At 47.8% G+C, this 25,290-nt stretch overlaps 1 protein-coding gene across 1 annotated transcript in view; it reads left to right on the forward strand.

The window, feature by feature from the left end:
* The first annotated feature begins 455 nt into the window (after positions 1 to 455).
* LOC147012081 (Na(+)/H(+) exchange regulatory cofactor NHE-RF2-like) overlaps positions 456 to 25,290 on the forward strand; it is a 57,713-nt gene continuing 32,878 nt past the window's right edge. Inside the window, exon 1 of the mRNA XM_085858277.1 lies at positions 456 to 944. Within this exon, the coding sequence (XP_085714403.1) occupies positions 456 to 944 (489 nt within the window). The remainder of the gene's footprint in view (positions 945 to 25,290) is intronic.

Below are 25,290 nucleotides of genomic sequence, written 5' to 3' on the forward strand. Positions count from 1 at the left end.
TTGAATCGCAAACATCCACTTCGTCGTCACTTTTCATTCCGCCTTTGTTGTCCCATTGGGCCACCCGGGCGATCATGGAGACTTTTAAACCCCTCGTGTAGTTCCCGCACACGGTCACGCGGTGGCGCTGGATGGATTTGCAGAAACGACATGCGCCGAGTGGCGGACATTTCCCATTGGAAAGCGGGGGTTACGTATTCGCTCAGAAAAGGGGTGTGTCGTAGTAGGGGGGAGGAGCCTAAGAAAGGGGTGTGTCGTAGTAGGGGGGAGGAGCCAGGAAAGGGGCGGGAGGAGCCGAGGAAAGGGGCGGGAGGAGCTGAGGGAAGGGCGGGAGCAAGCGAGCGAAAAATGCAAGCACGGAGCGGGACGAATCAGACCAGGCGGCATCGCGGGTTGAAGTTTTGCGATTCGTGGCATTTTGGTCGTTCTGGGATCTTCAGTGCGCATCCGTCGCCATGATCAGGGACACCCCGAAGCCGCGGTTGTGCCACATGGTGAAGAGTGAAAGCGGTTACGGGTTTCACCTGCACAGCGAGAAAAACAAACCGGGCCAGTTCATCCGTCAGGTTGAGGCAGGCTCCCCGGCGGAGATCGCGGGTCTACTCCCGCGCGATCGCCTCGTGCTCGTGAACGGCTACAACGTGGAGACAGAGACTCACCAGGAGGTGGTGCGGCGCATCAAGGAGCAGGACAAGGAGATCGTGCTGCTGGTCGTGGACTCGGACGCGGACGAGTGTTTGAAGCGCCTTGGGCTGGACTGCAGGGAGGAGTACGTGCAGACGGGGATACCTGGCGCGCTCGTGGAACAGGTGCCCCAGCTCGACGACTCGGCGATCGTCCAAGACCCGTCTGCGTCGGTCTTGAACGACAAGGTTTCGGAGAAGGACGGTGGCGTGGAGCAGCCCGGAACGACCACGCCGTCGGATACGAGCAGCTTGGGAAAAGTAAGGAATGGTCGGACGCGTTTCCACCGGACGAATCGTGCCGTGACCGGTGCCGTGACCGGTGCTTTAAACCTCAACACGTCCCGGGGTTGTAATTGACGTTTGAGAAACCTCTTCATGTCCATCCAGAAGTCTTATCTTTGTCCACATTGATTTGTCTATTGCGTCATCGTCCTCAAGCGTTTTAACAGCTCCTCCAGTTTAAATTTCAAAAAGTGTATACAACAAATAAATTAAAATTCGAGCTTTTCGGCTCTCTATCGTTCGTTTAAACATGTGAGTGCCACGTTGATATGTGCACACAGAGACAGAGAGAGAGAGAGAGAGAGAGAGAGAGAGAGAGAGAGAGAGAGAGAGAGAGAGAGAGAGAGAGAGAGAGAGAGAGAGAGAGAGAGAGAGAGAGAGAGATATATATATCCAAGGGAAATTCACTTTGTGACGTCATAGTAGGACATCATACCTTTTTGCAAGTTGGAAATCATAATGAGGAAAAATTATAAACCATTCCGAGAATGAAGTGCTTTCATCACCGTGACTAATTCCCCATTTTGTGACATCGTGTTTGGCTCGAGCAAGTGCATTTATTTGTTTATTTATTTGTCTTTATTTATTTATATGTTTGTTATTTACGCACAAGGAGACGCAGGGAACTTTGTCCCAAGAGGAGGCCGCAGGGAACTTTGTCCCAAGAGGAGGCCGTTCTGTCCATCAAGCCGAGTTTATTTATTTATTTCTTTTATGAATTTTTACCATTTATGAGAGTATGAAGCAGGATAGCCTAAAGTAGAAATATGTATTGGTTTTCAAGCTGTCTAGCATTGGTTCGAACATCCGTTCAGGTCGGGTCAGGTGTGGGAATATGCGTCAGAGCAGCACGTTGCTGCGTCCACTTTCCGCCGGTACTCCAGGGGCCTCCGTCTGGCCATCCCCCAGGCAGATTCCAGGCCCATCCCCATCTCCTTGAGATGCCGATAAACCTGCTGCAACCACGAGGCACGTGGTCGGCACATTGGCCTCCTCCACTCATGAGACTCCCTCGCTGAGAGAATCTGGTGAGCAGGATCAGCGTCAGGAAAAACAACCACATGTCCATACAGCCGCAACTGACGCTCACGGACTATGCAGGTAACAAATCTCATCTGAGACTCTCTCAGCAACTGCTCGTTGGGCACAAAGTCCGACCAGAGATAGCGAAGGATGCTGCAAAGAGACCTGATACCAAACAAATTAAGTCTCTGTCTCAGATCCCTGGTCAGAGTCCAAGTCTCACATCAGTAGTGCAAGACTGGAAGCACCAAGGACCTGAAGATTTGGACTTTCGTCCTCCCGCACAGGTTCCAGCAACGCCACACCCCATCATCCAGTGAATCCATCACTCCCCATGGCTGACCGAGACATCTGTTGACCTCTGTCTCATAGCCAGCAGACGCATGAATATCACTGCAGGTCAGGTATGGGAGCATGTGCCAGAACAGCGCGTCGCTGCGTCCACTTTCCGCCGGTAATCCAGGGGCCTCCGTCTGGCCATCCCCCAGGCAGATGCCAGGCCCATCCCCATCTCCTTGGGATGATGGTCAACCTTCTGCAACTACGAGGCACGTGGTCGGCCCACTGGCCTCCTCCACTCATGAGACTCCCTCGCTGAGAGAATCTGGTGAGCAGGATCAGCGTCAGGAAAACGAGCCACATGTCCATACAGTCGCAACTGACGCTCACGGACTATGCAGGTAACAAATCTCATCCGAGTCTCTCAGCAAGCGCTCGTTGGACACAAAATCTGACCAGCGATAGCCAAGGATTCTCCGAAGGGACCTGGTACCAAAGGAATTAAGTCTCCGTCTCAGATCCTTGGTCAGAGTCCAAGTTTCGCATCCATAGAGCAAGACTGGAAGTACCAAGGACCTGAAGACTCGGACTTTCGTCCTCCCGCACAGGTACTGGCAGCGCCACACCCCATGATCCAGTGAATCCAGAACTCCTCAGGCCCGACCCAGACGTCCATTGACCTCTGACTCACAGCCAGCAGAGACATGAATATCACTGCCAAGGTAAGTGAATCTCTCCGTGACCTCAACATCCTCACCACAAACAGACACAGACAGGGCAGCAGCATCCAAGATGTCACCGAAAGCCTGGATCTTAGTTTTGACCCAAGAAACCCGTAATCCCAGCGGCTCCGACTCCTCATTCAGCACCTCTAGGGCCCCCAAAAGGATATCTAAAGTTTCCGCGAAGATGACTGCATCATCTACAAAATCAAGGTCCAAGATCTTGACATTCCCAAACGATGCACCGCAGCTTGATCTCTCCGACATCCTCCCTAAAATCCAGTCCATACAAGTGCTGAAAAGTGTGGGGGCCAGTACACACTCCTGACGAACTCCAGTAACAACTGGAAATAAGTCAGAGATGGTACCACCACACTTCACAGCACTCTCAGTACCAGAGTAGAGTTCAGACATCTGATCGATCAGTTTTGCTGGCACCCCACGAAGACCAAGAATCCTCCAGAGGACATCCCGATTCACTGAATCGAACGCTTTACAGAGATCAACATAGGCTGCAAGCAGCCCCTACCGATACTCTCGTCTGTGTTCGGTGAGGACACGAAGAGCAAGGATACGGTCAATCGTTGACCTCTTTGGTGTAAAGCCTGACTGCTCTGGATGCTGGTGTTCAAGCAGATTGGTGGCGAACCCTATCAAGAATTATCCGAGCAAAGACCTTGCCCGGCACTGAGAGCAGCGTCACCCCTCTGTAGTTGTTGCAGTCTTGGCGATCACCCTTCCCTTTCCAGAGAGGGACAACAAGGCCCCTCTTCCAGTCAGTTGGGATGATGCCTGTGTTCCAGGCAGAGCACAAAACTGCATGCAACGACACGAGTGCAGCATTTCCACCAGCCTTGAGAAGTTCGGCATGGATGCCACAGATCCCTGGAGCTTTGCCCCGTTTCAACTGGTTCACCGCAGCCCGTGTTTCCACAAGCGAAGGTGGACCACAGTTGATTTGAGGGTCAGCAATAGGGATTGTAACACCCTTGACGTCCAACTCGACAGCTGGGGGATCAGCCTGGTACAACCGCTCAAAGTAACCGGCCCAGCGGGCCTTCACTTCAGACTCCTCTGTCAAGAGCCTACCACTCTCTGCTCGAACTGCAGTGCTCTGAGGGATGGGCTTGGATGAACGCAATGCATGAATTCCCCTGTAAGCGGGACGAGAATCACCTGTCCACAGGTGATGCTCTACCCCCTCACAGACTCCTCGCACATAGGCCTCCTTGTCCACCCTCAGTGCACGTACAGTTTTACCCCTCAGCTCCCTGAACAGCTCAGCTCTGCGATTCAGCCTGGCCCTGCGACTCTGGTCAATGGTGTCCAGTGTCCCTTGAGAGACAAAATTCTTCTTTGCCCTACGGTGAGCTCCAAGACATCCACCGGCAACATCAAGGACTGTGGTCTTGAAGGCGCTCCACAACTCTTCAGGACCCCTCAAAGCACCCAGACCTCCCAAGTGTCCACTCAACCTGTTCGCAAACTCCTCAGCTACTCTCTCATCCCTGAGCTTGCCAGCATCCAGCCTCAGCTGGGATGGTACCATTCTCCAGGATTTAAGGTACATCTTTGGAGTTGCTACAACAAGCCTGTAGTCAGTATTGAGGAACTGAGCACTCCGGTAGACCCTGCAGTTCTGGATCATCCTCCAGCAACCTTCAATGAGGACATGGTCAATCTCCTTTGCCACACCGCCAGCGTTGGAATACCAAGTCCAGATATGAGCTTGTGGGCGCTGAAACCATGAACCAGCCACCCTAAGTCCATGACTTCTTGCAAAGTCAAGGAACTTAGTGCTATTCTGGTTCATAGTTCCTGACCCATGGGGACCAACACACGCCTCATAACCGTCCCTATCAGTTCCAGTCGATGCATTGAAATCCCCCAAGACTAGAAGTGTATCTCGTCTGGGGCACTGATCAACCACAGACTCGAGGGTGCCGTAGAATGCATCCTTCACGGTGAGATCACTCGCCTCAGTCAGAGTGTAAACAGAGACCAGGGAAATGACACCGAAGGAGTGACGAATTCTTAATCTCATAATACGCTCGTTGACCGGTGTTACCTCAATTATCATTGGGGTTCAGCTTATTGGACACAGCTACAGCAACTCCTTGGGTATGGTAACCATCAGAGCGACCAGACCAATAGTAGGTGTAACCACCCACCATTATCTCTCCGCAATCCGGTCTCCGAACCTCAGAGAGAGCTGCAATACCAATTTTCAAAAGCTTGAGCTCAGATGATAACAGAGACAGGTGATCATCCTCTCTTAGGGATAGAACATCCCAGACACCTACCCAAAGGGACCGCCTCAGGTTAACCCAAGGAGACCACCATCTAGTGGATGACACCTCAGCACCACCCGGGCACACACCACAGCAATCTGACCCGGGAAGGTTCCCCCGTGATTTTCCTCCTGTCATCAAAGAGTGGGGTTCCTGAAGGCTTTGTCCCAATCCCGTCTTCCGTTGAGCTGCCCTGCGAAGGGCCAGCTGCACTGGAGGGGATTCAATTTACTTTGAAGGGTTTTACGGTGGCCGGAGTGCAAATCCTGCAAACAACCTCTTAATAAAAAGTGACCCCACTGCAGGAGGACGTCCGCAGACACAGTTGGGCACTAGATATGGATGGCCGTTGGCTCACCAGGAGCTCCTCCGCCCTTTGATAGGTTTTGTTTTTAATCCTGCTGGGTGTCCGTATCCAAACACCCTCCTCACCAGGAAACTTGGTGGGGGAGACGGTTTAGTCGCTGACAATCCGACCATGAAACAGGTTCGTACATATTTACATGGTACCTGTAGCAAGTCACAGACCTAATCTGGCCTGACCTGCCAATAATCGACCCAGCTATAAACATCGACCGAGCTATAAACTGTCATCCTGGTGTTTCGCATGCAGAGTGAGGCACCAACCCAACGTGTGCGCCGTCCATCGTAAGGACTAGCTGGCCAACCCATCTGCCGGCAGTGTTTATCCGTGGACGTCAAATATCCCATGGTGTCTTCTGTGAATGGATGGTAAGCGAGGTTTCGCCGGCACCCTGATAAAAATCCAAATTCTTCCCACCTTCAGTCAGACGTCAAGCCTGATCAGCCAGTTCATGAAAAATTTGGGTTCAAAGCGTTCTTCAGCTGATCCTGCCAGAAGGTGGGATATTTGTCGTCGTCGTAGTAGTAGTAGATGTACGATGGTGCAAGTTTGTGGAAAGCTGTAGTTGGCTCACAAGTTACTGTACATAAGGCATCTTCGGTCCTTTTATATTATCCTCCCCTCCCCTCTTGGTATCTGTACTATGACAGAAAATCCTCTTCCACACATGGATGAGAAAGAAAAACAAATAAATAAATAAATAAAAGCACACAACTTTGTTCAGCCTTATGATATGAATAACATCAATGTGGTTGGGTTGAGAATTTAATGATATATATTTATTTAATTTCCAATCAAGCCCCGTTGTTTGAGCTCCATTTCAACTTCAAAGTGGGTTTCATTACAAGAGCCTTGTAGTGTTCCCATATGAGCCCCTGGCTCTTGATGTGGGGGACTCGGGTTCAAATCCCATATGTGTTGTGCATTCTCCACCAATGTCCTCGTAATTTAAGTGAAAGAACATCAATGTCTACTGATGTCCTTGTCTTGCAGACGATATACGTGCTTAAGATCACCGTAAGCCAAAGAAAATTGCAGAATTGTACTTTTGGTCCACGAACAAGCGATGCTTTTATTTTGGGGCTAAATTTGGAGATGTTTCTCTTTCTTTGTTTGCTCACTGTTGCACAAACATTACTGTAAGGCTCATGAAGGGGCTTCATTGTAGTGGAAGAGTGGAGTATATGGAAGCCATCATTTATACCCTCGAATAGAGAACGATCGCTGCACAAGATAGCCCACACAGGCCATATGGAGCCCACAACCACGTTAAGGTTTGACTTGCATTGCCAAAGTTGGTGGAATGGAGTGGAGTTATTCGTGACCGACTCCATGATGACATTGACATTTGATGGAGTTCCTACGTGGGGCACTGCCATTATACTTGGCTCGTGTGCTTGTGGAGAAAGATTCTACAATACGAGTGCGAGTCGTTCAATCCAGGCTGTGCACATGTTTGATATCTGTCCGTGAGGCCGAGAGCAATGCGTGCAATACGCATGCGTTGGTGTTTGTCGTGGAGGCCCATACCCTGGACAGAAGGTCACGGGGTGCTCAAGAAGAGCTGCCATCGTTTCCCTGGCCATTAGAACCAATCCTGGACAGGTCACCCCACCATAGGGTGTGGAAGTCTCCGCTGAGCAGTGATGAGAATCGAAACCACACCAGTGAGGGTTTGTTTACCCACTCCACCACCAAGTTGATCAATACCTCCTCGCTCTTCCATGAGCCTCAACTTTGTAAACCAACAAAATTAAAATGAATAATGATGCACATGTGCACAGAGGGATGATATATATATATATATATATATATATATATATATATATATATATATATATATATATATATATATATATATATATATATATATGTGCATTCTAGGACGGTTGCTTTGGTAGCGTCAATGTCTTCTCCCCTCGTGTCTTCTCCCCTCCTCACTTCCTCTTCTGAATGGCTTTTCCTTCTGTTTCGCTCTGTTTGCATCGTTTTTTTCTTTCTTCTTTCTCATGACACCAAACCTGCAATGCCTCACGTGGCCAAACCTCAATGTCGAAAGTCGTGTGCGTATACACAAGGAAAGCCACATTGACCGGATAACAAGAGGCCGTTGAGGCTATACCACCATTCACCACGCTTTGCTATGAACTATGAAACACATGGTTCATTTGTGTAATTCATGAACTTGTTTTAATTATCTGACAACATATTCACCGAGGATTCAAACATGTGACCTTTCTTTTGGAATGGTGGACCAATTCCCCAATATCTCGCACCCTTGAGAGAACCCGAGCAGCTGTTGCACGCACTTTGTGTCATTTTGAGCTCCATTGGCTTTGTGTCCTGCACTCCTGCTCGATCATATGGAGGCCCTTTCCGTCTGCATAATCCAAGCCTCAAGTGCTTGAAACCATCCTCGTGTTCTTGGCTCAGATTTGTACCGGAGAGGCTCCAGATACCAATCGTAGCAGCGCATTCATTTTCGATGATGCACTCTCCTTTATCAGCCAGTCTGCTGAATCATGTTGTTCTGCAGACCTGTGGCCATTGGGCATTGATTGAAATGATTTGGCACGGCTTTGTTTTATCGTTTCCTCCTGACTTTGTTTATTATTATTATTATTATTATTATTATTATTATTATTTTTAATCATACAATTTGGTTGCATTGAATGGGCTGAGAGCATGACTGAGAGGGCGTGGACTTGTGTTTGAGCTGTCCAGCCTGAGGTTGATTCCCGCCCCAAACTACAAACTGTTGTCCTGGTGTTTTCAGGCAGAGCGTTGTCATGATCAAACTCGACATTGAAAATAATGTTATGTTGAATGTGGTACCAATTGGCTAGTACGAGTATTTTAAGTTTGCATGATCTGTGTGTTCATGTGGGTTATTTTTATTTATTTATTTATTGTATACAAAGTTGAGGCTCGTGGAGGAGCGAGAACATCGAATGAATCAGGATGTTAAAGAACAAAAGGAACGGTAGAAAGAGAGTGAGGAAATACCAACGACTGGGTTGAGGGACAAAATTGAGAGAAACTTGGATAAGTAAGGAATGTGTGGTCGGGGAGGATTCATGGGGTCGACAAGATGGAGAACGAGGTGGGCTTGGGTGTGGGAGGGGGATGAATGGCGGTAGAAAAGATCACAGTTTTGGATCGGGGACGATCTGAGATGGCGGCGAACAGCTGTCCTGAAGACCTGGGGGTAAGCATGAGATTGGAGAGGATGTGGAAGTTGATTCCACAGGTGGGGAAAAAAGAGGAAGAAATGAGTGGAGGTGAGCGGTGATCTTGGATTTTGGTGGTTTCACCAGGAGGGGATTCCTAGTGGACTGTGTGCACTCTGCAGGAGCCTGAAGGGAACAAAGCATGGAAAAAGCAGAGAAAGACCAGAAAGGAGGCGATAGAAGATAGGGTACACCAACCTGTCTGCAATGTGAAAGTGATAGGCCCATAGACTCAGAATCATCACGGGTTTGAACATTTCTTGTAACCAGGGACCCGATAGTGAAGTTGTCCTGTTTTTAGGTCATCTCATCTCATCTTGATTCTTGAAGAGATGAACTTCTAAGATGGGTCATGATGTTCGGATGTCTGTCTGTCCGTCCGGTAGTCCGTTAACTCTTTACGACTCCTCCCTTATCACCCAGCTGATTGTTCTGAAACTTGACATGTGAATACAAGACAGTAGCCTGCACAATCTCACAATCTCTCAGGCTTTGATTTTTTAGATTTTGGATCATGGGGGCTCCAAGGGTGGGTGCGGGGTGGGGAGGGGGGGGTTCCTTCTAAGTTTTGGGATCCATACTCGTCCCTTATCTACCAACCAATTGCTCTGAAACCCAGTACAGCCCTTGTCCTCGATGGTCCGCAGAATCACTCGGTGTAACATTTTTCAATTTCAGATATGGGGGGGGGGGTTCCCCCAAATCTCGCCCTGTAATTTTCGGTACCAGGAGATCGATAACCTCAAGAGATGACCGTCGGCCTACGTCGGCCTACTCCTGAGCTAAGGGACGGGTCCGCATCAGCTATCCCATCGACGCGATGATAATTTTTATGATGTATGCTGGGTGGCATAGTTGGCACGGGGATTAGAAAGTGTAATTTGTATGTGTCCTCTTAGTAAAACCAGGCAAGATAAGAAGAGGGGTACATTGGGATGTGTCGGCAGTTCATGTGTGGGCCGATAATTCCCCCCTCATAGTACGCGCTCTAAGCGCAAGGAGTCCAGCATGGCACCATCCACCACAAGGGTCATTGGTGGCCTGGGTGAAGGCACGTCATTGGTTTGGATGTTAGCGGTGACAACACTCCATTCTCGGCGGTGGTGACGTGCTGCCTCATTGGTCGGTGCCATGCCATGAGCGAAGGATGCTCGAGGGTGTGAGTCATGGCCATAGGGGAGATGTTGAAAGGGCATGCACGGACTTTTGCACTCTCTTTAGAGTATGGTGCTTAGCTTTGCACTCCCTCTGGAGTCTAGTGGCGACATGCAGCTAGCTCATTTTGGTGCTGTGGCCAGAGAGCTCATCTGTGCCCTCGTGGATCCCTCATGTGCTCTCTGTACTGGAACTTGCATCCACCCTTATATCCTCAAGACCTTTTCTGGTTCCCCCCCCCCGCCCCCCTTTGTACTTGAGCGGATAAGTGCATGTGGTGCAAAGGGTTCAATACATCTGTTTAAAGCGTATAAATGTGGGAATTTTGGGATAAGTGTGTACTTATTTATTTCTCTTCATTTGTGTTCGCCTTTCGTCCTGGATTTTCTGTTGTGTCATCTTCATGTCTTTCATAACCCTTTGTTTTTTTTTAGAACTATGCAGCCTGATATCCCTCCGACAGGCACGCACGAACCGTTTCGACATTTGGTAAATCCCTGGGGAGAGATATATATTGCTTCACAAACTTGTTGTAAGAGACCACCAGGATACAGATCCCATCCATGGGAGGAAACTACGTTTTCCGCTTGAACGTCATTTCATTTAATTTGGCCATTCACGAAGCATATTGCTTCAGCCTGACGGGTCCGCATCAGCGATCCCATCGACGCGACGATAATATCAAACTCGACAGTGAAATGGCACAAAGCATTATCAATGCACTCACTGGCTCACAAATATAGTAATATAAGTGACAAAATGACATTTCATGAAAAAAGTCCCTTTTTGAAGAATAACATGGAGGGGGGACATCAAAAAACTGCTGTGGTTGAAGTAAACAACAACAACGAAGCACAACCAGAGTGTTAAAATAACCCCCGTCATGTGTCACGGGGTTAAGTCATTCAGTTATTGCTAATTTCCAAGATGTTTGCACAATTCATGTGCACTGTGAATCACATGGTACTTTGAAGAATCATTTCTACAGGACGCAAGTGCACTAATGTCACCGGAAGTGGAACCGGACCTGGTGACGTAATGGATGGAACGTCCACTCTGAGTCTGCGAGCTCAGTGGTTCAAACCCCGTCCAAGTCATACCAAAGATAGAGCATGGACAAACAATGCTGGGAAAGCAATGGCAAACCACCCAGTACAACCCTTGCAAAGAAACTGCTGCGGTATCACCAACCCCCCTGTAAAGAGTATCAAATAAACCATTGCTTTCACACCGTATGGCTCAGAGGGCTGCTGTTGCTCAGGAGTACAAGGAGTACAATCCTGGGCTAAGTTTCATTGGTTAAGGAGTACAATCCTGGGCTAAGTTTCATTGGTTAAGGAGTACAATCCTGGGCTAAGTTTCATTGGTTAAGGAGTACAATCCTGGGCTAAGTTTCATTGGTTAAGGAGTACAATCCTGGGCTAAGTTTCATTGGTTAAGGAGTACAATCCTGGGCTAAGTTTCATTGGTTAAGGAGTACAATCCTGGGCTAAGTTTCATTGGTTAAGGAGTACAATCCTGGGCTAAGTTTCATTGGTTAAGGAGTACAATCCTGGGCTAAGTTTCATTGGTTAAGGAGTACAATCCTGGGCTAAGTTTCATTGGTTATGGAGTACAATCCTGGGTTAAGTTTCATTGGTTAAGGAGTACAATCCTGGTTTAAGTTTCATTGGCTATGGAGTGCAATCCTGGGCTAAGTTTCATTGGTTAAGGAGTACAATCCTGGGCTAAATTTCATTGGCTATGGAGTAGAATCCTGGGCTAAGTTTCATTGGTTGAGGAGTAAAATCCTGGGCTAAGTTTCATTGGTTAAGGAGTACAATCCTGGATGGGCCACCATTCTGACGCAGGGTAATTGTGTGTAATTCATGACTTATTACCCCCAGTATGTTGGGACTCATTTTACTGACCATGGAAGGATGACAGGCTGTGTCAACCCACCTGGTGTTATTTCAACGACATCACAGGGGCTCAATCTCAAGACCCTAGTATATGAAGCCAGCCACCTTAACCGTAAAGTGAACACCAGGCTTCTTTAAAGAGTATGGTACATCAAAATTAAATAAACCCAGAAGGCGTATAGACACATAGGTTTGTGAAATTGATCGTCATCGTTTGTATAACCGGTCCTATCACGAGTTTCTTCGTTATCTTCATTGCCTCTGCCACCAAAGGTACGGAGGATATGTTTTCACCCGCGTCTGTCGTCTGTTTGTCTGTCTTTCTGTCTGTGAGCACAGTATTTCAAAACATTGTGGACGGATTCAGACGAAACTTGGTGGACATGTTGGGTGTGTGACGAGGATGATTCGATTTGATTTTGGTGAAGATCCGGATCCTCATCAGGCCTCCCAGTGGGATACAAAACATAAACTGTTCAGCCTGGCGGAGACGTGCGCTCTCCCCGGAGCCGTTCTACTTTTCCAACTGTGATTGATTTTCTCTTTTACCCCTTTCAAATATTTTAAGCAGATTCTAAAAGCAGCGGCTGAACTTTTTAAATTGAGTTTGATGTAAATGTATTTTGATATGCTTGCTTATTTTCGGTAATGGATAATGGTTTTGGTGGTAGTAGTAGTAGTACTAGTTATCTACTACTACTACTACTACTACAACAGCCTCAATTTTTCCCAACTTATTGTGGGCTTGGCCAGGGAACGTTTTTGGCCCAAGTCTTTCTTGAACTGCCTGGGGAGGTCTTACGTTCGACTGAAGGTCATAGGTACTTGGAGTTTGGCCAGGCCAGCATTCCACTTCAGGTAGGAGGTATGTAGTTGGAATTTGGCCACGGTGCTGGTGATAACTTGCCTAATCTTCGTGAAGGACGCCGTGGGATCTTGAGCATCCACCAACAAATGCCGGCAGATGGGATGCCCAGTTTAACGTCCATCCGAGGGGCAGCGCCCACATTGTCTCACCCTGTCTGCGATACACCATGACGGGTTATGGCCAGGTCAGGATTCAAACCCAGGCTCGATAGCTTATTAGGGTTGAGTATGTATCCTGACATGCCTAGTTTTAATATCAATAACAAATTATTTATCAATAGCTTTCCTGCCAAGACCATCATCACAAGGCATTAAAAATGTTTTTGAAAGTTATCTCCGAGCTATAGTGCGCGCGTGCGTGCGTGCATCACATGCCATAAGTCAATGAACAAATTAACACATTATGTGGGATTCAAACCTGGGATCTCAACATCATGAGCTCCATGTTCACAGGGGACTGACTGTGAACTGTGCCAAGCACTTGTTTGCAAAGATGAAACGAGGCGGTATAAACAGTGCTCTTTGGTCTTGGCAGACGTTGTAAATGATGTCATGATAGTGTTGTGTGTATGGCCCAACGTCAACCGCTTTAACCACAGCCACGTGGGAACAATACATGTCAAAGTGAGAGCTTTGAGAATGACTAATTAATTAAGTTACAAAATGCAGCCGAGCGGGGAATACGCCTTGTACTCCAGATGAGGTCTAAACCACACCGGTTATCAATATCGGAATTGATCACAAATAGCGAAGAACCTGTTCTTGTATATTTACTGAGAGAGAATTGGGGTCTTCCCCCCACCTTGAACACTCACCCTGGGTTGGGGGTGACATAGTGCTGGGTTGGGGGTGACATGGTGCTGGGTTGTGGGTGACATAGTGCTGGGTTGGGGGTGACATAGTGCTGGGTTGTGGGGGACATAGTGCTGGGTTGGGGGTGACATAGTGCTGGGTTGGGGGTGACATAGTGCTGGGTTGAGGGTGACACAGTGCTGGGTTGAGGGTGACATGGTGCTGGGTTGCGGGTGACATAGTGCTGGGTCCTCCGTGACATAGTGCTGGGTTGGGGGTGACATCGTGCTGGGCTGGGGGTGCCACAGTGCTGGGCTGGGGGTGGCACGGTGCTGGGTTGTGGATGACATGGTGCTGGGTTGTGGGTTTACACGGTGCTGGGTTGTGTGTTTACACGGTGCTGGGTTGTGGGTTTACACGGTGCTGGGTTGAGGGTGACACGGTGCTGGGTTGTGGGTGACACGGTGCTGGGTTGTGGGTTTACCCGGTGCTGGGTTGTGGGTTTACACGGTGCTGGGTTGTGGGTTTACACGGTGCTGGGTTGTGGGTTTACACGGTGCTGGGTTGAGGGTGACACGGTGCTGGGTTGTGGGTGACACGGTGCTGGGTTGTGGGTTTACACGGTGCTGGGTTGTGGGTTTACACGGTGCTGGGTTGTGGGTTTACACAGTGCTGGGTTGAGGGTGACACGGTGCTGGGTTGTGGATGACATGGTGCTGGGTTGTGGGTTTACACGGTGCTGGGTTGTGGATGACATGGTGCTGGGTTGTGGGTTTACACGGTGCTGGGTTGTGGGTTTACACGGTGCTGGGTTGTGTGTTTACACGGTGCTGGGTTGTGGGTTTACACGGTGCTGGGTTGAGGGTGACACGGTGCTGGGTTGTGGGTTTACACGGTGCTGGGTTGTGGGTTTACACAGTGCTGGGTTGAGGGTGACATGGTGCTGGGTTGTGGGTTTACACGGTGCTGGGTTGTGGGTTTACACAGTGCTGGGTTGAGGGTGACATGGTGCTGGGTTGTGGGGGCAGGGAAGGACATATCGCTGGTTTGGGGAAGCAAGGGTGTGAGTTGATTACGGTTCGTTGTCTGAACGTTTACAGCCTTTGTTTCCTTGTGTTTTTATCTTTAATTCTTCTTTGTCCATATGCAGCACAAGGCTGTGGGGTGGCATCACTGGCTGAGAGCCCAGCTGTGCCGCTGATGCAATGCTCTCTGGAGGTTCGGGCAGGGATTTGTAATTTGTTCAGGGTGCCGGCGACCGCTCGCCTAGTCTTCACGAAGGTCACCATGGAATCATCAACGTCCACCAAGTAATGCCGACAGACGAGACACTGGTTTAAAGTACATTTGAAGGACGGCACGCACGCACGCACACACATTGATGAATCACCCTGTACCTGTGACACACCGTGATGACAGTTTATAGCTGTGTCTGGGTTCCAACCCAGGCTTGACGGGTTCGAGGCGAGGTTGCGTACCTCCAGGCCATCCTGTCAGCCCTTTTATCTTGAATAACCGCATTCTACCTGGTGACATGCACTGTTTACATTCCACCTGGTGACATGAGCTGCTTACGTTCTACCTGGTGACGTGCACTACTTACATCCTACCTGGTGCCATGCACTGTTTACATTCCACCTGGTGACATGCACTGCTTACATCCTACCTGGTGCTATGCACTGTTTACATTCCACCTGGTGCCATGCACTGCTTACATTCTACCTGGTGACATGAGCTGCTTACGTTCTACCTGGTGACGTGCACTACTTACATTCTACCTGGTGCCATGCACTGTTTACATTCCACCTGGTGACATGCACTGCTTACATCCTACCTGGTGCCATGCACTGTTTACATTCCACCTGGTGCCATGCACTGCTTACATTCTACCTGGTGATGAGCTGCTTACGTTCTACCTGGTGACGTGCACTACTTACATTCTACCTGGTGCCATGCACTGCTTACATTCTACCTGGTGACATGCATTGCTTACATTCTACCTGGTGACATGCACTGCTTACATTCTACCTGGTGCCATGCATTGCTTACGTTCTACCTGGTGACATGCACTGCTTACATTCCACCTGGTGCCATGCACTGCTTACATTCTACCTGGTGACATGCATTGCTTACATTCTACCTGGTGACATGCACTGCTTACGTTCTACCTGGTGCCATGCACTGCTTACATTCTACCTGGTGACATGCACTGCTTACATTCTACCTGGTGCCATGCACTGCTTACGTTCTACCTGGTGCCATGCACTGCTTACATTCTACCTGGTGCCATGCACTGTTTACATTCCACCTGGTGCCATGCACTGCTTACGTTCTACCTGGTGACGTGCACTGCTTACATTCCACCTGGTGCCATGCACTGTTTACATTCTACCTGGTGCCATGCACTGCTTACGTTCTACCTGGTGCCATGCACTGCTTACATTCTACCTGGTGCCATGCACTGCTTACATTCTACCTGGTGCCATGCACTGCTTACGTTCTACCTGGTGCCATGCAGTTTACATTCTACCTGGTGCCATGCACTGTTTACATTCTACCTGGTGACGTGCACTGTTTACATTCTACCTGGTGCCATGCACTGTTTACATTCTACCTGGTGACGTGCACTGCTTACATTCCACCTGGTGCCATGCACTGTTTACATTCTACCTGGTGACTTGCACTGTTTACATTCTACCTGGTGACATGCACTGCTTACGTTCTACCTGGTGACGTGCACTGCTTACATTCCACCTGGTGCCATGCACTGCTTACATTCTACCCAAAGTTTGTTTTTATCAAACACTTCACCATTTTGTTGGACCAGACACTTTCCGCTATATCATGATATTCCGTTTTGTAATGTCTTCAGTGGGAATTCATGTTTTGGAACTTTGGAAAAAAACCAAACAAATTCCCAACTGGCTTTGTCGACCGCTTCCTCACCATCTTGATGGCGTGGACGTTCAACCGGTTTTGTTTCTTTCATGTCGAACTTCTCTTCTCCACCCATATGGCATTTGTGCAAATGTTAAATATTTATGGCGATTCCAAGAAAAACTCATCCGACCCGTTTCATAAGCGGCGCGCACAGCTCCAGTCATGCGATATTATCTGACGCTTGGATTTGAAACTCCTTTTGCATTGTTGTATAATTATTTAATAATATTGCTAATTATGCGTACAGTCCCCTGGGTAAACCGACGTGTACTTGGGTTCGAGCGTTGCCATGGTGAAGGCGGGTGTTTCCATTGGCACGCCGCTGACCTGGGTTCAGGTGGATCAAGCTTGGGATTGGTGACGTCAGAAGTAGAGCATTGTTTGTGGGGAAAAGAGCCATTTTTGGTTCTTTTGTTTGCAACCTGACGGGTCACACTGCCCCCCCCCCCCCCAACACGTTGAAGCCTTCAAAGGGTCGTCGCTGGTGGCTATCCCTCAACCCATGGTTTCTGTCATTGCATTAAGATCCAAATCGGAGTTTGCCTCGTCAATTTTGTTTCGAATAATCTTAACATTAAAAAAAAAACATTTTTGGAGAGGTCTGTTTACCGACCAATCAGGAAACTGTTGTTTGGTGTGTACCCCCGACCCTTCTTCAAATTTTTTTTTTTAAGTATTTGGGTCCACACGAGGTTGTTGGTTGTGGTTGCACCTTCACGGGACCACAATCTGACTTTCAGTCATTCCGATAACGGACCGACTACATTGACCGCCGGCGCACAGACCCGTCACATTTTCACTGACCCGTGGGAATGATGCTCAGCGGGTACATTGCTACTAATGATAACGACGACTACAGGATGTTCTAGCTGTGAGTAATCACAGTTCAAAATCTGCTCTTCCTTTAGAAGGTTTATTTGTCTCAATTTTATGAGATTGTTCACTTTCTCGTTTTCTTTTTTTAAAAACGAGAATATTCCTCAAGAGCAGCAGGATGCGCAGCTTGGCGGAAGTTTTCTTGCATCTCAGCTGTTTCTTCCTCCACTCGGACCAAGGTGGAACCTTATCCTGTGAAAGCTGACATCTCTCTGACTCTCTGGAAAATCCTCGACATCTCTTTGCTGATGACTCCACCCTCTGCCGTACCATCTGTCATCCCTCAGATCGGCAAGCAGCAGCTTCTTCGCTCATTGCAGATCGGGATAAAATCATAAACTGGTCCAACACTTGGGACATGTCTTTCAATCTGGACAAATCTCACACTCTCACTATGTCTCTCCGAAAGGACCATCTGGAACACCTCCCCCCACCCCCATCTACTTTCTCAACAATCCTCTTGAAGAAGTCCTTTCTTTCAAGCTTCTGGATCTCACTATCTGCCATGACCTTTCCTGGGAAAGCCACATTTCCAACCTCGCCTCCAAAGTCAGTCGCTGACTGGGAATCCTCCATCGTGCAAAGTCCTTCCTCGACCCACCTGAGCTCCTGACCACTTACAAAGCTTTCGTCCGCAGCCAGATGGAGTACTGCTCTCCCCTCTGGGCTGGTGCTCCTGCCTCTCACCTTTCTCAGCTTCACGCTGTGGAAACCAAGGCATTTAGGATCATTGGCATCTCCCGCGATGAGGCTGGGTCTTTGGTCCTCTCACTCTCTCACCACAAGCAGGTCGGTGGTCTTTCCTGTCTTCTATCGTCTCCTCTCTGGCCTCGCCACCCCCCCCCCACTCTGTCTGAGATATATCCCTCCCTCCCCCCACCATATTTCCGCAGGGTGCTCAAGGTCCACCAACAACCCCCTTATGATAAAACTACCCAAATCAGAAATCACTGCTCACCTTCACTCTTTCATTCCTACCTTTGGAATAAACTCCCACACTCTTCAATCCCACTCCTCCCTCCAGGTCTTCAAAACAGCTGTTCACCACCACCTCTTATCATCCCCCATCCAAAACCACGATCTTTTCTACCCCTGTTAATCCACCCCAAACCCACCTCCTTCAAATTCCCTGCTTTCCTTCCTGAAAGTCCCTGTAGTGTCCATCTTGTTTACTCCATGTACCCCGCCCCATCCCTCTCCCTTCTACAGATCTCCTCATGTCTCTGTTCCACAGTTTTTTCCTTCCCCCCCCCCCTCCTGTCTCCTGTTCCCCTTGTTGTACGTTCTGTGTTCGCTCTCATACAAGCCTTGACAATGTATACAAATAAAAAATCTAAAAAATCTGCTGCAGTGCTAGCACAGGGTGTTGCTTGGTAGAGCATACCATCTTTGGATAGTGCAGAATGTTAAGCTGGTGTTATGAATTGTGGATATGAAATATCTCATGGCATGTTCTCCAAGATTTAGCCGTGTGGTCGGTAACATGACCGAATTCCTTGTCTGTCGGGTGTAGGGTTGACCCGTGTGGCTCTTTCTCGTCGTAATGTTAACACCGCGTCTCACTCGGTTCAGAGCTAGTTTTAATAGAAATGGAACTTGTTAGCCTGGCATTCCGGAGTGCTGCTGTCGAAGGAGGCTAAAGCTTGAATGTCATGACCTGAATCATGCTTCCCACAAATGGACCACAGCTGTACAAATGGTCGCTTGTTGGCTCCAGACATAATCCCTGTTCTGCTATTAAAAAAATGTTTTTTTTGTTTTTTTTTAACTTGTGTTGGATAAAAGAGGAGATTTTGGAATCTGTAAGAGTTGGACAAGAGGCCTTTTTGATCGGTTTTCTTCCATCACAATGTGATTTTCATGATTTGAACAAGACCCTTTTTTATTTATTTATTTATTTTTGTTCTGACAAATGCCTGATGCTTGAAACGGCTGCGGGACCATGGCTTCCCATTCCGGTTATAATGTACCTAGGTGATATAATCCAACGTTTATCTTGTCTCCCTTCACAGACCGACATTACAGCCTTGTCCCACAAGTATTCCATCATACCTTTATGTCATCAGACTCGGTGGGGGTAATGGTTAGAGCATCCGATCTGAGTCTGTGAAGTCAAACTCGAACCCGACACCAGCCAAGTCATATCAAAGACTTCAAAAAAAAGATACATGCTGCTTCATTGCTTGACACTCAGCATTTAAAAAGGATAGAGAACGAACAAACAACCTTGTGTTGGCAACGATTGTGCAGGCTGGAGTCGGCGGACAAACAAATGGCCTCCTGCATCGAACATCTTTGTCGGTGAACTCACAATTTATTATTATTGTGTATATATTAAGTAGTTCCACATCAACTCCAGACCAATCAGCCTTCTCCCAATCATCAGCAAGGTTATGGAATCCATCATCACTTCAGACATGAAATCCTTCCTCTTCTCCAATGGCCTGATTTCCGATCATCAATTTGGTTTCAGACCAGGTCACTCTACCCTGGACATGCTGCTTCTACTCTCCCAACAATGGATGGAGGTCCTCAATGCCGGACATGAAATCCGAGCCGTCTCCCTAGATATATCACGTGCTTTTGACACAATATGGCACCCTGACCTACTCACCAAACTCTCTTCCCATGGTATCCAAGGCCATCTCCTCTCATGGCTCGCAGACTTCCTCTCCTGTCGCAGTCAACGTGTGGCCCGAAATGGAGTTCTTTCATCCCCTCTTCCTGTCCAGGCTGGAGTTCCTCAAGGTAGCGTTCTGGGCCCTGTTCTTTTTCTGGTTTTCATCAATGATCTCTCGGACTCTCTGGAAAATCCTCTATTTCTCTTTGCTGATGACTCCACCCTCTGCCGTACCATCGGTCATCCCTCAGACCGGCAAACAGCAGCTTCTTGTCTTTCTGTCTTCTCCCGTCTCCTCTCCAGCCTCGCCCCTCCTGCTCTCTCTGTGATTTGTCCCCACCACATTTCTGCAGGGCGCTCAAGGTCCACCAACAACCCCCTTCTGGTAAAACTACCAAAATCACGAATCACTGCTCACCTTCACTTTTTCATTCCTCTTTTTTTCCCGCCTTTGGAATAAACTCCCTCACTCTATTCAATCCCATTCTTCCCTCCAGGCCTTCAAAACAGCTGTTCACCGCCACCTCTTATCATCCCCCATCCAAATCCTCGATCTTTTCTACCCCCGATAATCCACCCAAGCCCACCTCCTTCAAATTCCCTGCTTTCCTTCCTGAAAGTCCCTGCACTGTCCATCTTCTATTCCCCATGTTCTCCGCCCATCCCTCTCCCTTCCACAGATCTCCTAATGTGTGGTGCGTGACACTCCAGAGGTTGTTGCTTTCTTTAACTTGGACGTATGTAATTGAATGTGACTGCGTCGGCAGGTTTCACCAAACTGTTCACAATGGAGCCCAGTTTGTGCTGGGGTTTTGGGGGTTGTGGGAGGGGGGAGAGGGATTTCAAGCTCCAGAGGTGATGGTGTGAGTTGGAAATGTGGCAATGAAGGTTCCTCTTGAACTGCGAGTTATGGTTTTGAGCAGATTCAACCTCTGCAATGGTTATCCATAGACCACGTTCTTAACAAAAAAAAAGATCTCCTCCGATTCCTCATGATATCGCAAGCCGTGGAACCCCCAGCAGTCCAGCCGAGAATAGACATCATGCTTGGAGCTATGTTCCTGCCCTGTGTCTGCTTTGTTATTTTACAAAAGCCCTCCTGAATTTGAAGCCGGACCTGGCGAGCGCTGCCAAATATCCGTCCTGGGACGTGCAGTGGGGGGAGAGAACTGGAACAAGGCGTTTTCTTTTAAAAGCGAAAGCTGAGGGGTCCGGGTGCAACATTGGAGTTGCGTTTAACTCCCTGTGGCGACAGGAACAAACCGCCCATCCGGCAAGATGGCCGGCTTTACCCGATCAATCAATGTGCTCCAGAAGGTGCGGATGAGCACGATGCTGTACGGCTCCGAGGATGAGCAGACTGGTGGATATAAAAAAGGACAAACTGCTTCATACACCTTTTTGTTTATCATGGATGGGGTACTTCTGTGAAGCCGTCCTTCTTTCATTGTTGGCCTCTCTGCGTTGTTTTGTTGTGATTGGCAACGACTCTTGTTTCAAAATGGGGGCCTCAGAGAATGACCATTTCTGAAGTGTTGAGTTATTTAACCTATGTCGACCCATTTATTTTCACTTATCAATTTGTCGACCTCGTCGTTTAATTGTCTCGAGTTAATTGTGTTTATTTATTTATTTATTTATTTATTTACCAATCTTCCTATTTGTGTATCGATAGATCTATGTGCCACTAGCCAAGAAAAGGAAGCGTTTGGTTACCTTGTAGTCCAACAGGATGCAACAGAGGTACGGTAGTGCTCTTGCCTTTGACCTCTCTCGTCTGCGTTTGATCTTAAGATCCGAAGATCTTAAAGAGAGATCTTAAAGACCTCTCAACATCTTCAATATGTGTTCAATTCCTGACCCGATGTATTAACTGTCAGACCAGTGTTTCACAGGCAGCGAATTGTATTACAAAGCGCACCGTCCCTTGGATGGAAGTCAAGCCGGGTTGTGCCGTCTGTTAACATTTAACATCTAACATTCATCTGCTCGCATTACACATTCCATCTTGTCCTTGGCAAAGAGTTGGCGAGTTATTGCCGGCACCCAGCAACAACTTTTTTTAAATTCTTGCCGGCTTCAGTCAGACGTAGAGCCGAACTGCAGCTGGTTCCTGAAAATCTTGGACTAAAAACTCCCCCTAAGGTGGGAATGAGTTGGCAGTCGGCGGGTGCTTGGTGAAAGTTGCAGGACTATGTGGATGGAATGATCGAGTTTGCTCGAAGAACGTGATAGAAAAGCGATGATTATAGAACTGTCAACAACACGGCCCGTTGGGACTGTTTGGCCGACACTGTTGCTCTGGACGCTCATGCCCTCCCTCGGCGCGTGACCCTCTGAGCCTGGCTTTGCCCCACGCACCATTCCCAGGTGGCCCACTTCCGGTCTGGACGTCACGCGCAGAATCTGATCTCTCTGTGTGGTTATCTCGCTCTGCTGGGCAGCCGCGGTGGAATGCGATCAGCTCTGCGAAATTACAATAAGTCAAGTAAATACAAGTCTGCAAGGAAGCGTTTGAAAATGTTGGCTCGTCTTTTGCAGAAGAACATTTGGTAAAGAGGACATGTGTGTGTGTGTATATAAATATATATATACATACATACATCCATCCATTGGGACCATACTCTGTGCAGAGCGTTGGTGCTGCCCAAGCTGTCTCCTTGGCTATTGGACACAGAACTGGACGGGTCGCCACCCCGACACTGAATACCAGCAAGCTGGCACTCATTTTGCCCACCTCGGAAGGATGACAGACAGTCAACCCCACTTGGTATTAATTAAACAGCCAAGTGGGAATTGAACTCAGGATCCTCAAGATCCTCAAATCCCAAGCTCACCGCCATAACCATTAAGCCAGCACCAGGTATACGCACGCACGCACGCACGCACACACACACACACACACACACACACACACACACACACACACACACACACACACACACACACACACACACACACGTACGTAAACCTTAGATTCAGTGGGAAGCCATTTGGCCCACCACGTCTGCCCCCTATTTGCACCCATTTACTTACCTTCTATCCACTAAACCCATTCCCTTTCATTGACCTAATCTAACCTTCCATTCAAATGGCATATGTCGGTTGGCATATTATAATTCCCATGGTTATTGACGCCATAATCACCAATGGCCTACTCCTTTGAAAAGGTGCTTTTTTGGGGTCTTACCAACGCGACAGCCATGTGAAGGACGGCATGCTCCGAACCGCAGTTACCTCAACTGTATCGTGCGCAGTTTTAATCAGGTTTGATTCCAAAAGGGAACGAATCCAGGACCAGGTGGTTTATTGCAAGCACAATAATTATCAACCCACACATCCTTCCGTCATCTCTCAGCTTGTTTGGTGTTCCCATACGAGAACTCCTTGTCATTGTAGACTTCCACACCCATTGCCGTCTCACCTTGCCTTTCATGTATGGCGTGTGAAAGTTTCTCAATCAGCCTGACACTCTCGAGATTTTTCCATCCTCGGGTTAAAGGAACATTTTTTTTTCCGTGTGCGGTGCCATTTACTTACAAGGTGCACAAGAGGATAGAATGATTGGTTTGAACACCCCTTGTAAATCTGACCCTTTATGTATGAAAAACCTTTCTGGTACTATTGCATTTATCAAGCCTGGTGTTGGCTGAGTGGTTAGGGTGGTGGCTTGGGATCCCAGGGTCCTGAGTTCAAGCCCCGTTTGCTGTTGAATTAACACCAGGGGGTTGACTCAGCCTGTCATCCTTCTGAGGTCGGCGAAATGAGTACCAGCGTACTGGTCCCGGTGTATGCCCCGGTTAGAATAGGTGTACCATATCCCTGTGTCCTCGTAAGAGGCGACCAGGGTTGCGTCAGGAAGGGCATCCGGCCATAAAACATTGCCTCAAGAAAAAGCCAAACCCCTGCACAGCAGGGAAAAATGGCTGTAAAAACAGTCATTTTTTATTTTGTACTATTGCATTTATCGGTGATGACACCATCAGGAGCAAAAGCATATAGAGTTGAATGTTTAAGTTGAATCCCTCCTGGTGTTTTTCATGTTTAAACGAGACTTGCTCAACAAGTTATTGAGAATTGTTGTTTTTCTTGTTATCCCCCTTCAAGGTGTTCGTGACATTGACAGACACACATGGTACCGACGGCGGTGGTTTTAATTTTGTCCGGGAAACTCGTGTTCTGGGCGTTTAACCCTTCATTAGAGGAAACGAGATAAAGGAGCAAAAAAAACCAAACAAACAAACAAATTCTTAAAATTTTAATTTGATTTTATTTTTACTTATTCATGTTTTTTTAATTGTTTTTGAAAATTTCCCCTCTCTGACAAAAAGGTTAACCACCTGAAACATCAGCTTCTCCTTGCTTTTCCATGACAGCCAGCATTCCTCGATCAACGTCCTGTTTCGTACGTGCATTGGTGGACCCAAATTTTGATCCGATAATCTCATCACAAATGATACATTATACAATACTCTCGTGAAGTCGTGCCCGTCAAGGCCATGGCGTGGGTGTCCGCTAACGCGATGACAAACTGGCGTGAAAGGGCAGAGCAATTGAAAACGTATTCCATAATTATATTCCTGTTTTAAATCGTATCAGAACAATGAACTTCCCTCTGTCCCCAAAATAGGAAAATGTGGCGTCGGGGTTGTAAGCTCTGGGAGTATCGATCAAATCTCACAGTTCAGACAGTTTCCAAGATAACAAGTGAAAACATATGGCGTCTGCACAGCTGTTGATGGCCAGTGAGAGTCGGCGAAAGGACAGATAAGCAATGGATTTTTGGTCTGCTTGCCTTTCTTTTTTCCTCTTGGCTTTTAGATTCTTTCAGTTTTTTTTTTTTTTTTAAAATAAACTCCATTTTTACTCTTTGATTCCATTTTTTTTTTCCCTCCCACATTGACAGGATGTCCTAATCTATGGTGGCACTGCATCAAATTGGCACGGACATGCCCCATTAATGATGCAGCCGGCAGTCTGGATGAACCCTTTTCATTCTTACACGGTGTCTGAATGTTTATTACTTCCGTCACCGAAGGTGGACGCGCTTTCACCTCTGTCTGTTCGTCTGTGAACGCGATACCTCATGTTACGGACAGATTCGGATGAAATCTGGCGGATAGGTTGGGTGTGTGTCAAGGACCAATTGATTCTATTTTGGTGAAAATCTGCATCTGGATCTGAATTAAAAAAAAAAAAAAATTTTAAGTAAGTCTTCACCAGTGAAAGATCTCAAAAAGTTGTGGACAACTTATGACATAA

The sequence above is a fragment of the Eptatretus burgeri genome, chromosome 15 (genome assembly GCF_056783735.1).
Source record: "Eptatretus burgeri isolate ZD-2024b chromosome 15, Ebu_testis_v1, whole genome shotgun sequence".
Taxonomy (NCBI): domain Eukaryota; kingdom Metazoa; phylum Chordata; class Myxini; order Myxiniformes; family Myxinidae; genus Eptatretus; species Eptatretus burgeri.